Raw genomic sequence first — 13068 nt, 5'->3', positions numbered from 1 at the left:
CTTCCCGAAACTTAAGCAACAACGCGCTGCGGCATCCCACATTCAACCCGTCTGGGATCTCCTGGCACGTGGCCACCAGAAGCTGACGCCTCTCTTTGGACATCCAGAAGGCACGAGCAAATGATAGAAGTCCTTAATTTTCAGCCAAGAAAAGAGAAAGCCTCTTGGGCAGAAGGGGAAAGAATGAGGTCGTGTCCTCTAAAAAGCTGGTGGACCCTGTCAACCGGTATCCTCTTGTATAGCCCAAAGTGTGATGGTCAATAAAATTCATTGCTAGGAAACTACCTTTCCTAACAATAGAAATTTGCTTGATTCAAAGAACTAGCCTGAAGGATCATAACAAAACCTCTGATGTAACTAAAAAACAGCAGTAAACATTCACTGTGGACTGCACCAAATCATAGGAATTTACCTTGCCGGGAACTCCATGACCTTCTCCACAGGAAACAGAAGAGGAAAGGCTGCCAGTATGAATGCAACTAAAATAAATCTATCATATGATAAAAGGCAACGATACTTCAAAATTAATATTTTATAATTACTAATTATAAATTACATATGAATTGTATAAATTATAATTATAAATTATAAAAACACATTGGTTCTCAGTAACTTGAGTGTAGCGACACAAACCAGACCTTTGGGCTTCCTGTTCAGCAAAACCATTCAGCTCCCACTTCATTACTTTACTAACTAGAGGACATATTAAAATTAGACTGAACTTTCCCAGAATCTTAGGAGTAAGTTCACCTTCCAGCAGACCACAGAAGAATCAACTCTCACTGTTCCAAGAGAGGTAAATTTTCACATCTTTATTGCCAGCCACATAAATTAGGGTCTGATCCTACACACTCATGTGAGAGATGTCTTACAACTGTTTTATAACTAGCACACTCTGTTCAACTGTTTTATAGTGCTTTTAAAATTATCTTACTGTATAAGTATGCCTTAGAAAGCCTCCAGTGGGTTTGTACCCCTAAAATATGAAGACATACAAGAGAAGCTTTTTTGATTTATGTAGTAAAAATATGTATGTAGGATGTAGATTTTTTTTCCCCAGCACACTTCCAAAAAAGTCTGCTCAACAATACAAGCATCTCTCCTGTGAAGCTCAAAAGCTGTAGGGCTCCTTTACCTAAGCTCTAACAAAGCAGTCCTTATTTAGGTCTTCCAGGACAACTTCTTCACTCTGAATGAGTTTTTCTAAACAAGCCAAGTTTGGAATTTCTATCTTTGGTCATTTATCTCAGCATCGAATTTCTTATTAAAACCTGTGAGAAAACCATTGGAAGGTTTTTATCCTCATACAAAGAAATCTACTAATTTCACTCTAAGAATCTTTGGCTTGAGATAGAAGATGAAAAATACAATCTCAAAAGGAATTTGTTTGAGAAAGATGAGAGTGACTGGGAGAAGGAGATTACAGTGCAAAACTGCTACCAAATTTTTAAAGTGGCAGGCACTACAACACAACCATTTGCTGTGGTACCAGAGAACAGAGCAGCCAAAAGTTGATTTCATCGTCCCATTGTGGGAATGCAGTTGATTTCTGTCCAACTGTGTAACTTCTAGCAAATATTAAGGTAATATCCAGTTTCTCTTAGTTCATTCAAGTAAAAATTATGTACATTTTAAACTTATCTTTGGACCTTATGCTATGTTACTGGACAGACAACAGTAAGTAGCATTTAGCATCATTAAAGCACTGTAGAAACATTAACTACTGTTACCCCTCATGCCCTTCTTTGGGGTAAGTAACCCCACGCACCATTAATAAATCATCAATTACTGAATGGTAGCATTGACCATCTCCCATAGTTCTAGAATAAATACTGCAGGGAAGTACTTATGCTATAGCATGACAAATATTTTCATTAACAGGTGGTTTTGGAAGCAGGTATTATCATCCTCATTCTAACAAAAGGACATGAGATGCTGAGCTGGATCCTCAGCTGTATTCGACACAGCTCCAGTGACTGCTGGGAAATTACAATGAGATATGTGGCCATGGAGATGTGTGGCCAACTGCAGTAAAAATCCAGATTTCCAGCACTGGTCTTTAATTTCAGGATCGGACCTTTAACCACCTAGAGCCCAATTTTCAGAAGGGCTAAATGCCCCTGGATCAGAGGGAATACTGTAGTTGCCACTTTCGTTCTCCAAGGGAGAGAGACGTCTGTGGACACTATCAATGTAACGTAAGCAGCCTAAAACCCTCAAGGTCTCTCTCAGGGGTTAAAGGCCCCAGGGCAAATGGGTGATGGAGCCAGGGTGGGTGGTGTGCCGTAGACCTCAGCTCCCGGCACAGTACCCTGCCCTGCCACGGCCCTGAGCAATCCCCTGGGTGCTACCCACACACCAGCCATAGGGGAAAGAAGAGAGAGATGATAAGAGGGGTGAAGCCTGGTACGAACATGCACCACACCACACAGGTGGAGTTCAAGAGGGTGGATTTACAGCTACATTGATTTTGAAGAGTCACAGGTAGTGGGAGTCCCGTTTTTCTTTCCTCATAATTTCTGTTAATAATATTTGTCATGCTTGCAATCAGTCTCTGACAAAGTGACTTTAATTTTTCTTATAAAGTTAAAAAAAAAAACTAAAACAAACCCCAAAACTAACACTGTAAAAAGATTGTCGCTGAAATGGTTCTCTGGAAACTCTGGGAGCATGACCAGTTGGTGCAAAATAGCTGCCTTCTGGAAAACAAGGCAAAAGGGCCCAACTGCTCCCAGCGCTTCAGCACAGGTACAGCTCCACTCGGCAGAGTTAGCGTGTCCACATGAGCTGGCCAGGTCAGGGACTACTTAATGCACGTGCTCAAGTATCCCCATGCAATGAAAAGCCAGAACACATGGCGCACTGGTCATAGCCTTTTAAAGAAAAGAATCTTCATAAGACTTCTATTTTAAGCTCCAAAGTATTTCTAGAGCTTCCTTCTTGGTCAATTTGTTCCATCTACACAGCCAAAGGTGTGCCTGGAGCTCACGCTCTCCTTATCCAGCTTTTAGGCAAAGACCCCCAACTAAAGCCTGGGCCGCTGCTACCAATCTGCATGCAGGCTCCTTAGATGCCTGGACTGGCATTCTGGTTGTCAGGTTGCGCTAACACCTGCATACTGAACTTCTACCGCTTTTGGTACCCCCACCAGGCACCTAACCTGGCACCGGCAATAAAATGTGCACATGGAAAAGGCACACCTTCCTTCTGCTCTGTAGGAATTAGCCTCTGAAAGGAGCTACCTTACACTCAAACTGAGGAGTTCAAAATAAACTGAATAGTGTTGTCTTCCCAGACTTTACAGGTATGCACATGTGCAATGCTTTTATAAAATACTATCCTTCGAATCATTTAAACAAATTCCCACTCTATGGAGAGGTCTGCATTAACTTTAGACAACATTTAAGGAACCAGAAAAGGTCAAATTGGTATTGCAATACAAATAGTGACCTTGTGTCCATTAGTGTCTTCTGGGCAAGACAACTGCCTTCAGTTGCATTTCTTTAACAGAGAGAAGAACTTGGCAGTTTCATTAACACAGCAGTATTAACGAAAAAAGCATGAGACACCTTCACTCCATTCGGCATTTTAGCAAAAACAGGACAAGGGAAAGAGGAAGAGGACAAGGAAATAAACCAGGCTAGCAGAAGGTGCATTGGACATAGGTAAGACCACAAAACATGAAAAAAACACAAATTTTAACATGCAAAGGATATTGGTACATTGCAACGCTGGTTATGGTTAAAGAGACTGTACAGCTCCTATATCTTTGTCCTTGAGGCTTCGTTAAAGTAAGACTCTCAATTGCAAGTTCATAGATAAAATGGAAATGACAGTAGTGCCATAAAAACATAGGTAGAAAAATAGTGCAAAGCCAAGGGCTGGACACTTTAATCTGTCACAAGTACCCCCAAGCACTAACTACCATTACCGCTTTTAAAGAAAACACATACAAAAAAACATTCTCTATTTATTATAAACGGCAGTTGCCTGCATTGCACTCTGTATTTAGAACGTACTGACTACCTTTCTGCTTCCCTTCGAAGCTGTGGATGGAGAATAAATACAGCCTTTCACACTGGTGAGCACTGCCTGCCCTCCAGTCATAACTGGTAGCAAAGTCAGACAGTATTTATGAAAGAAATCAATTAAAAAGTAAAACAGATAATATCATTTAAGGCCTTTGTCCCTGCTAGTCTGCTCAACAGACTACACTTTCTTAAAATAAGAACATCTACCACTTCTGTTACAGTAACCAGAGAGCGAAGTTAAACAAAAAAAAAGGTCACATTTATGGCTGCCAAGAAGGCAAAGTTCCTGAGGCTCGGCCAAACGCAATAGCGAAGACGCTCTTCGCAGCACTCTTCGGGTGCCTCGCGCTGTGTGCACGGAGAAGGGCAGATCGGCAGAGCGTGAGCCCGACACGACGCTCGGGCTGGGCATCCCATTTAAACCTTGCAGCCCTTATCGAACGGGGTTTGGAATTACAACGGATTATATAGTGCAAACGCGTATCAATTCCCACAGATATAAAATGCACAGACGGGAGTTCAGAACAAAAGCCGCCACCGGCCGGGGTTGTGAGAAGCACCAGCCATTAAGGAAATAAACTCCAGGGAGCAGAGCCTGGAGTAACTCCAGCTCTTCAGCGAGGTTTCAGTGAACTTACACAGATGTAACTGATACCAGGGTCTGAATCAGTTTGGTGGTGAGGCCCCAAATTAAAATGAAGGGTTCATTAAATGACAGCCTTTCAGATTCAGAGTAACTTAAAATTATCGGTAACAGAGTTTGTTGACCTTAGGCGGGACAGAAGAAATACCCACCAATGGATGGAGCTTACGTTTACACAGCATTGCTCAACTATTCACTTCAGCAGGTCCATAAGGTTTAAAGGAGGGTTTGGCTTAGCCTGGTCTGAGTCAGTTTTCGACAGGGTTCTTGCTGCCACCCCACGTAAACTGTTGAAAAAATATACTGTAGAAAATTAACTGTCCATTATGTACTCGGTATATCCACGCACATGCGGCCACTCTATATATGCACAACCAAGACGCCAATACCGTGCACAAAATAGGAGCTGTAGCATGGCCTTTCTTAAAATATTAGCTTCATGGTGAGTTTACTACACCCATGTTACTGACAAAAGGCAGGGAAATATGCATACTCCTAATATTTCAAGGTAGATATGTCATGTTTGATCTGAAAAAATAACAGCTTTCGCAAGATAGTCCAGTCTCTCAAAAGAGAACCCTATCTTAGTTTTAAATAGATTTGTTGGTTCTTACTTCTGTAATTGAGATCAATAGTATAAACCAAATTGATTTCAATGCTGAAAGAAATGCCATGGCAGCCAGTTGACAGGAAACTGTCAAATATATTTTCTTAACAGTTTGTTACCTTTAACGGGACGCAAGCTAGCAGGCAGAACTTCATCAGGCTTTTCCCTCTCCCCCTTTTATAAAATACACCAAATTTTCTCAGAAATCTGAATGTCACCAAGAGCCAACAGAAAGCATGACAGTAATGACTGGGTCTGCAGAGTAGACTTGCAGGATCAAGTCATGTTCAGCTGACGGAAGATGGTAAAATTCTAGCAGTCTCAAAAGGTGGCTCATATTTAAGGGTATGAACTACTGAACAGTGTGCCATTTTCCTTTTATAAAACAAAACCTTACACCATATGTACTGCAGAATTATCTAGACTTTTCCCACACTGGAATTTGTTAGTGATAGAGTAGCCTGTAAAGAATAGGCACTTATCCCAAGAATTGGCAAAAAAGGGAGTATTATTTGGTAGGTATGGCACCAAAATACAACCATTGTGCTTTCTCACATACATATGCTGTACAGATGGAGGCTCAAACAGACACAGAGTTTTAGGTTGTTGGCGGGCTGTGTTTTTTCTTTTTGCTTCGGCAAGATTTGCAAATGCAGCAGATAATGCATGGAGATGCCACAAGCAGCAAGGGAGAGGTCACCAATGCTATGATACCTAGTCCAACGAGGATCCCCACAACCTGAAAGACATGGTGGGGAAAAATATGTATTTAGCTAATATGGAACATAAAATACATGTCTGCATGCATAAGCACAGCATAGGTCACAAAAAATAGATGAAAACATGAAAACAGTCATCTTGGTCCTTCACTGAAGGGTAAAATCTCTTTGCTTCATGCATGCGTGAGAGCTCTGCTCAGCCGACTAGGAACGCACCTGTGTTCTGTTCCACATCACCGAAGCCCGCGAGTGGCCCAGCTTGTTTCTGCAAGGGCCTCTGTCGTAATGTCTTAAGAAGATATCATTCTGAAAAACAAAAGGAGAAGCTGTAAGAGCAGGTTACAGTACTGCGGGGAGAAGTTCAAGACTGGACTGGAAAAACAACTTCCCTGACACTGCTTTAAAATAACCAGCTGCCAGCACACAAGTTCACCTGTCTTCCAAATAATTATCTTGAGAAACTTCTTGCAGTTCCAAAAAGCGTGGTGTATTTCGGACCTGAGCTGTTGTATAGTGTCTTTCCTCCACCACTTTTAAAAAGCATAAGCTTTGCACCTATTGCACAGGTACCTAGCCTGTAATTTGGCGATGATAAAGGGGCCTGTAAACAACAGATATTTCTGAAAGCTAGCAATCTGAGCGATCATCTTCCTGAGGTACTTCTACTGTCTGTTCTCCTGCTGTACCTACACTTTATAGTAATTTTCTTCCTAGGCTTAACAGGAAAATCTAAAAAGTAGGAAATCCCTGTTTCCTTTCTCTTTTCCCAGTAATACTTATTAAATTATCCATTTTTTCTTCAGAAGGTGACTAACGCTCTGCATTATCCTCCCTTAGCCACCTGCACTGTAACCTGATGCTGCTTCCTCTCTTCATTTTTCAGCCCTACTCTTTGGCTCTGCAGGTATTACCTTCATCTACACCTGGAGCTCCTGTAACCCTGCATATTTAGAAAAACTACATTTGAATCACACAGCTACAGTTTCTTTTTTCTTCCTCCTTTGAACTGACGAAAACTTGGTAAGGGCATGTCTGCAGAGTCTGTGAGAATCTGACAGTCTTCCAGCTCAGCACAGTGTTAAGCAATCATTGTGTACTGTATGTACTCTGAGGCAAGCAGTAAGACTCATGTTGAAAAAGCAGGTTCACACACACAGAAACAGGACGTATCGCTAAGCAAAACCTGTTTAGCGTGCTGAGAAAAGGACGGATGAAGAATGAGGAAGTCTCATTGTTTGCTGGCTGTGGAATACCAAAAAGAAGAAAAGCCATGTAGCATGTAACATTTTATTTCAAGTGCTGGTAAAGTCCTTTTCACACTCACACAGCTGTTGCTGATGACTGTGCCAAAAATTGAAGCTGTCACATACACAAGCACATTACTTCCTGTGCTCTTAATCCTGCTAGGAAGCTTGAAGTCGATATGAGTTGAAACTAGTTGGTATCACCTGAGAAATAACTAGCAACCTGCACTTCCTGCACTACTCCATGTTCATAATCCAACATTTTTATCCTCAAGCCTACTAACTAATCATTCTCTTCAGCAAACACGGCACTAGAGATGGACTAGTAAAGGAGACCTAGTCCATATGAGCTCTGAACACACCTGCCCATGAAATAACACCCTTCACCCAGTACCATACCATTTTTTGGACAGGCTGTGACCCTTGCAGTTGGAGCAGGTGGAAGACACTTACTTCCTGGCTCTCAACCAAACTATTTTTACTGCACTGGAAGAGGGAATCAGAGAAAGGTAGTGCTGGAATGGACCTCCAGAGAGCAACCAGTTTGTCCCATTTCCCTCAAAAAACTAGCATGGGACCCACAGACATGGCTATAACCCTTTATAGAAAAAGAATGTTGATACAAATAAAAGCACTGGATGAATGAGAAGAAAGAAATGAAGTTAGAAGCTGAATTGAGCCAAGACGTACACTAGGATATCGACAAGTTGGTGGAGAGCTTGTACAGGGCCTCAGACTAACCCCAACCCCGTTACTCTTACGTAGCTGTCTTTTTCTGCAGCACTTACATCCAAGTTCTGTAGACAGTACCAGCAAAACGTGTGCTTGCAGTTCTTGCACATCATCTGAGCACAGCCCTCGTTTCGCTCAATATAGATCCGACAGACTGGGCACTGCTTAATTGGTGCCTCTGTCCCCGTTCCAATAAGTGATCTAGAAGAAAAGGGAAATATTAATGTGAAATGTGAATGTAATTACTGTTGATATTCAGCTCCACTGCCTAATGTGTAGGTGTTTATTTTAGAAAGCATCTAATGTTGTTGTCTTAATGCACTTAATGTGTGAAGCTTGTTATATCCAGTACAGTACACTGGAGTACACTCACTACTAGGTGTAAGATGATGTAAAAGTGAAACTCTATTCCCTTGGTCTTCTGTGCTACATAAAACCAACACTCACTGTTCCCACAAATGTATCACCTATAGCATTAAAAAATACCCCTGTGTAAGACAGCTTGCACCATTCATTTAATAGGACTGGATTATGCAATTCACAGCACTGTCCCTGCCTGAGCCACATAGCCTTAAACTCCACCAAAGCCAAAGATCAAACCTGGAGAAGAAAAATTATGGTGAGAGCTCTTTGGCAACTCCTATTTGATGACGTCTCTAGCAAGCAGAATGCTTAGATTTTAAGTAAGTCTTTCATTTCTTGCAAAAAATGATAGAAAACTTTGAACACACATGACTGAACTTAATCTGATTCTGAAAACAAAGATGGACATTATATAATTTAAACACAAAAGTGTTTTCTTTCTGTAGATTAATGCTTTATGTAACCTTATCTGTAGGTTGTTTACACCTATGCAAAATGAGCATAAACCAGATTTCTCACACCAAACAGGACTTTTTACACCCACTCTGTGTTAAGAGTTAAGATTTGGCTATGCAGAGATCCTATAAATATTAAGCAGGGGTGATTTCTTAATCATAGTATAAGCAAAGTTTGGATCCCGGAGTATTACTGTATTGGATTTTTTGTATGGGCACAAATCATAATTCTAGCAGGCAAACAAAGCCTTTAGGAAGATTCAAAGCCCTGAAGGGCTTCACCTGTCAGAATTGTCAGTGGCATCACAAGTTTGGTAAGTACCCAATCAATATTAATAATAAGTATTTAAAAAAAAAGGTATCATTTAAACTAATATTTAGACTGGAATTATATTTAGGAAACACCAGGAGAGATGGAAACTCTCAGAGATGCACCGGAGACGTTAGAAGGAAGCCAGTCCATGAAACTAATATGAGGCACAGAGCTAGCACCCTGTGCCAAAAGGAACCGAAAGACCATGCTGCCTCCGTGGGTTCCCCTCTTACCCTTGCTCAGTTGGTACTGGAGTAGTTTGGGTTTCCTGGCATAGGCGCTGCGGGTGCCATGCCTCCTTGCAAGAGGAGCAGAACGCCAGGTGGCAAGCCGGGCACTCCACCGGCACCGGCGCTCCTGACGCGCTCGGTGCAATGTGGCACACCGTTTGGCAGTCAGCTGCAGGGCACCACGTTCTCTGGGGGTCCAAGTGGACTTCTGAAACATAACAGAGAGAAAAATAAAGCTTTACAGAGTCCCCTTCTCATTCCAGCGACACGTGTCTAGGTACACAAGACCCAGTTCTGTGGGTGGGTGGGAAAGCTGAAGCCCTCCGTGCCCATGCCCATGGGCATTCAGGCCTAATCCTCTTCTTTAGGCAGGTCCGCAGTTGTGCTCTGCTGAGGCGGTTGCACTGGAAGCATCGCGAGAATGGCAATACACAACATGGGACGTATTCTTTGCCTTTACAGGGAGGGACAAAAGACAAACATAAGTGCCGCTTGCTGAGAAGTGCATGTCTTTGTGACATTAGGCCATTCCAGGTCTTTCACGTGTGCAAGCCATGCAGTAAATTTCACGTAAATAGTGGAAGGACTATCATTAAATTAACGTCAAGTCACTTTCCACGCCTTATTTATTCCCCTGTATCTACAAACTCCGATTAATATTCCCTTTATTATGTGATCATTATTTCTCAGGTATCAGATTACAACAATAGTCAAGGTAAGATTTGGGGTGGAGACATTGAGTTACAGACGTCACCACATGGCAGAGAATGATAAATGTTGATCCTTCCTCTCATTCCCCAACCTTTATTCAAGGAATTTGGGGTTGCAACAGAAACCCAGCTGAAACACGTTCACTGTTTGGGGTGCCCATTCTGTGTGCGCTTTCTACTGACTCAAGTCCATGAGGTAGAGCCAAACACTCCCACCCTGCAGAGCCTCCTCAGAAAAGGGCTGTTGTGCCTGCAGGAGCTATCTGCCTTTCCTCCTTCCCTGGGAGCTCTCTGGTACCACCACTGAAAATAAATAGCTGGAGGGGATGTCTCAGGAACAGGTGGAAATCCCTGAAAGTGAGATGTCAAAAGCCATTACAATGTTCTTCTGTACCTCCAGCAGATAAAATACTTGAAAACACTTGAAACAAAAGGCTGCACAAGGGCCCCACACATATGTTCTCTGAAGAATTTTGCTGAAATAGTTGAAGGCACTTCCTCCTGTGCACACCCTCCTGCCTGCACTGCTCCTCTGCAGGAGGTTGCTGGTAGCCCACAGTGAAGGGGGCTGGTGGATGGATATCTAGCAGATGCTCCAGTCAACATGAAAAGCAGTGTTATCAGTTCAGTGTCCAGATACCCAGAAACCAGAAACTGTACAACTAGAAATGTGTTCAAAGAAGTAAAACTCTTCCTCAAGCTCTCAAGAATTTAGATACACATGCATGAACACCTGGGGAGAAGGACACCTCAGAAACATCATAACCTAACGTGCACTAGAAACTCAGCTCTCTTCCAGCATGCCAAACCTCTCTGTTCACCTTGAAAACTTCCAGTTTGTTTAAAGGCAGCCCTCCCTCCCATTTGTCCAGGACACTTACAGTGAGGAACCATGTAAGGATGGTCAGCCTCTCTGCTAGCTGCAGGACACACAGGTACACAATGCTCTGACTTCAGGTAATTTTTAAGTCTGTGTCAGAGTCCTCTGAAAGACGTGGAGAATTTCTACATCCATGGCAAAGGCTGCCATCTATAATTTAGGCAGTGCCAGCAAACACCTGTACCATCTACCTCCAGACACTTCATGAATCTAGTTACATTCTCTCCTCTTATTCTCTTACACATGCTTCCTTTGCCCCCAAAACAAGCAATCATTTTGCTTTCTACTCAATGAAAGCCAGAACAAAATAGTTTGCAGCTTCATTTGTGGGGAGAAGAGGGAGACATGGATGGGCAGTACAAGGCATATTACATTTTTATATAGTTTTAAAAAGTAGTGTCTTGACTGAGAAATCATTATTTCTGTAGCTTCCTTCGGTGACTCTTAAAAGAAACACTGAACTGGGTAAGACCATGGCCTAATACTGGCAATTGCATTTAAGTCTTCACACAATAGGTTGTGTATGCTTTCTGTTGATAAACAGCTTTAAAATGAAATAAAGTGCAGTTCCTGCAGATACCTGCTTAACATACTCAACTTTGGACATCTAAAGTCTCCTACCCTTTTTTTGGATGAAAGACAGAATGTCTGGTTTTGACATCATTGGGACGACGGGAGTTGTGTTATAAATCTTACTGATTTTTACAAATTTGTTGCAGCAAGATGTAATGCATGAGATGAAATTCCCTCCTCTCCCACTTCCTCCATTTTACAAAGAACCTACAGATGGCATTTTGCAATCCATGCTGTCTCATACTTCTTGGTTAACCATGGAGTACAAGTGAAAACAGAAAAAAAATTAAAAGGAGCAGCCAAAAAAAGGAAAGAGGCTATCGTATTGCTCTGACAAGCTGCTCCATCTTTTGTTTAGGGCCATTTCTCTCCCGAGCCTTTCCCCTGCTTCCCCACAGCCAGTTCAGCCACACTTCTTCCATTCTCAGGAGGAAAGCCTTCCGGAACATTGCCAGTACTGGGCACGGATCTGGCCAGTTTTCACAAAACACGTGAGCAAGCAGGTGAGATGTGGGAGACAGATGGGGGAAATGCAGCACCCTGAAGAAAGGAAAATTTCTGGCTCAGCAGAGGTACTCACTGAAAGGATGAGCCTATGCCTTTCACAGCATATTAGGAACATCTCCTTTTAAAATGGATTACTTTTTGGTCCAGCATAAAGTAGAGGTTCTCATCATCTACCACGCAGCCTATTGGGCAATTGTCACAGAAATAGAAATATAATGCATATGTCCTAACCACATCCTATTCCTCTATTTCGTTACTTCTGACAACCACATCAACCCCATCCTAAACAGACAGAGCAATTCCTGTTTCTTCTATTAAAATATGCTGCACGGAAGCTCTGTGGCTAGGTCCTGACTGGATGCAGAGAAGTTACAGATATGTAAGAAAGCTCGGCCTGAAAACATTTGCATTCTATGAACACAAAACCCACAAGAGAATAGCATATTTTCACTGCATCCCCTATTAACTAAGCAAGTGTCTATAGATACACGATTGTATGCCAATTACTTCTCACTACTTTTTCACTCAATATTATTTGCCCATTTTTTAAAAAAACAAGGAAATGGAGAGGAAATCTATTTTAATAAAATAGCTAGCACAGATGGGGGATGGGGAAAATAGCTTTTGGATGTGTAAGTCCTTCTTCAGGTCTTCAAAATTTTCCTCAAAATTCATCTCATGATGAAAAACGTCTGGAAGAGTGAGAAGCATTTGCCTTACCAATCACTTGAATACTGGTAAGCAAAGACTACAGAGCAAGACAAAGTCGACTTACCCAAGAAGCTGGTTATTTATTTCTAGCATTTCCAGTAAAGCAAAGGGGCTGCTGCAGCAAAGAGCCCATATCTCAACAGAATAAAGCTGAGAGAAGAAGGGTGTAAATATAGGAAGCTGAAGGGTTTGAATAAAGGGCTTTGTTGATCAGAGCAAAAGTCATGAAGGACACCCTAGTACCTGCCTGTTTTAAGGGAGGAGAGGGCAGAGTTAGGCAGTAGCAGCCTGGGTTTTTCATAATGCTAGGTTTGAAAAAGGCTACGTCGCACTAAGGCTGACACAGACAC

The 13068-nt window shown here is 42.1% G+C and overlaps 1 protein-coding gene across 1 annotated transcript in view; it reads right to left on the bottom strand.

The window, feature by feature from the left end:
- Positions 1 to 514: 514 nt before the first annotated feature.
- Positions 515 to 13068, bottom strand: part of RNF144B (ring finger protein 144B) — a 53706-nt gene continuing 41152 nt past the window's right edge. The window contains exons 5-8 of the mRNA XM_049823991.1: positions 9341 to 9545; positions 8033 to 8177; positions 6217 to 6306; positions 515 to 6020 (exon numbers count right to left, since the gene is read on the bottom strand). Coding sequence (XP_049679948.1) covers positions 5880 to 6020; positions 6217 to 6306; positions 8033 to 8177; positions 9341 to 9545 — 581 coding nt within the window. The 3' untranslated portion in view covers positions 515 to 5879. The remainder of the gene's footprint in view (positions 6021 to 6216; positions 6307 to 8032; positions 8178 to 9340; positions 9546 to 13068) is intronic.

The sequence above is a fragment of the Accipiter gentilis genome, chromosome 20, assembly GCF_929443795.1.
Source record: "Accipiter gentilis chromosome 20, bAccGen1.1, whole genome shotgun sequence".
NCBI classification, from domain to species: Eukaryota; Metazoa; Chordata; class Aves; order Accipitriformes; family Accipitridae; genus Astur; species Astur gentilis.
This window is presented reverse-complemented; position numbering and strand designations above follow the sequence as displayed.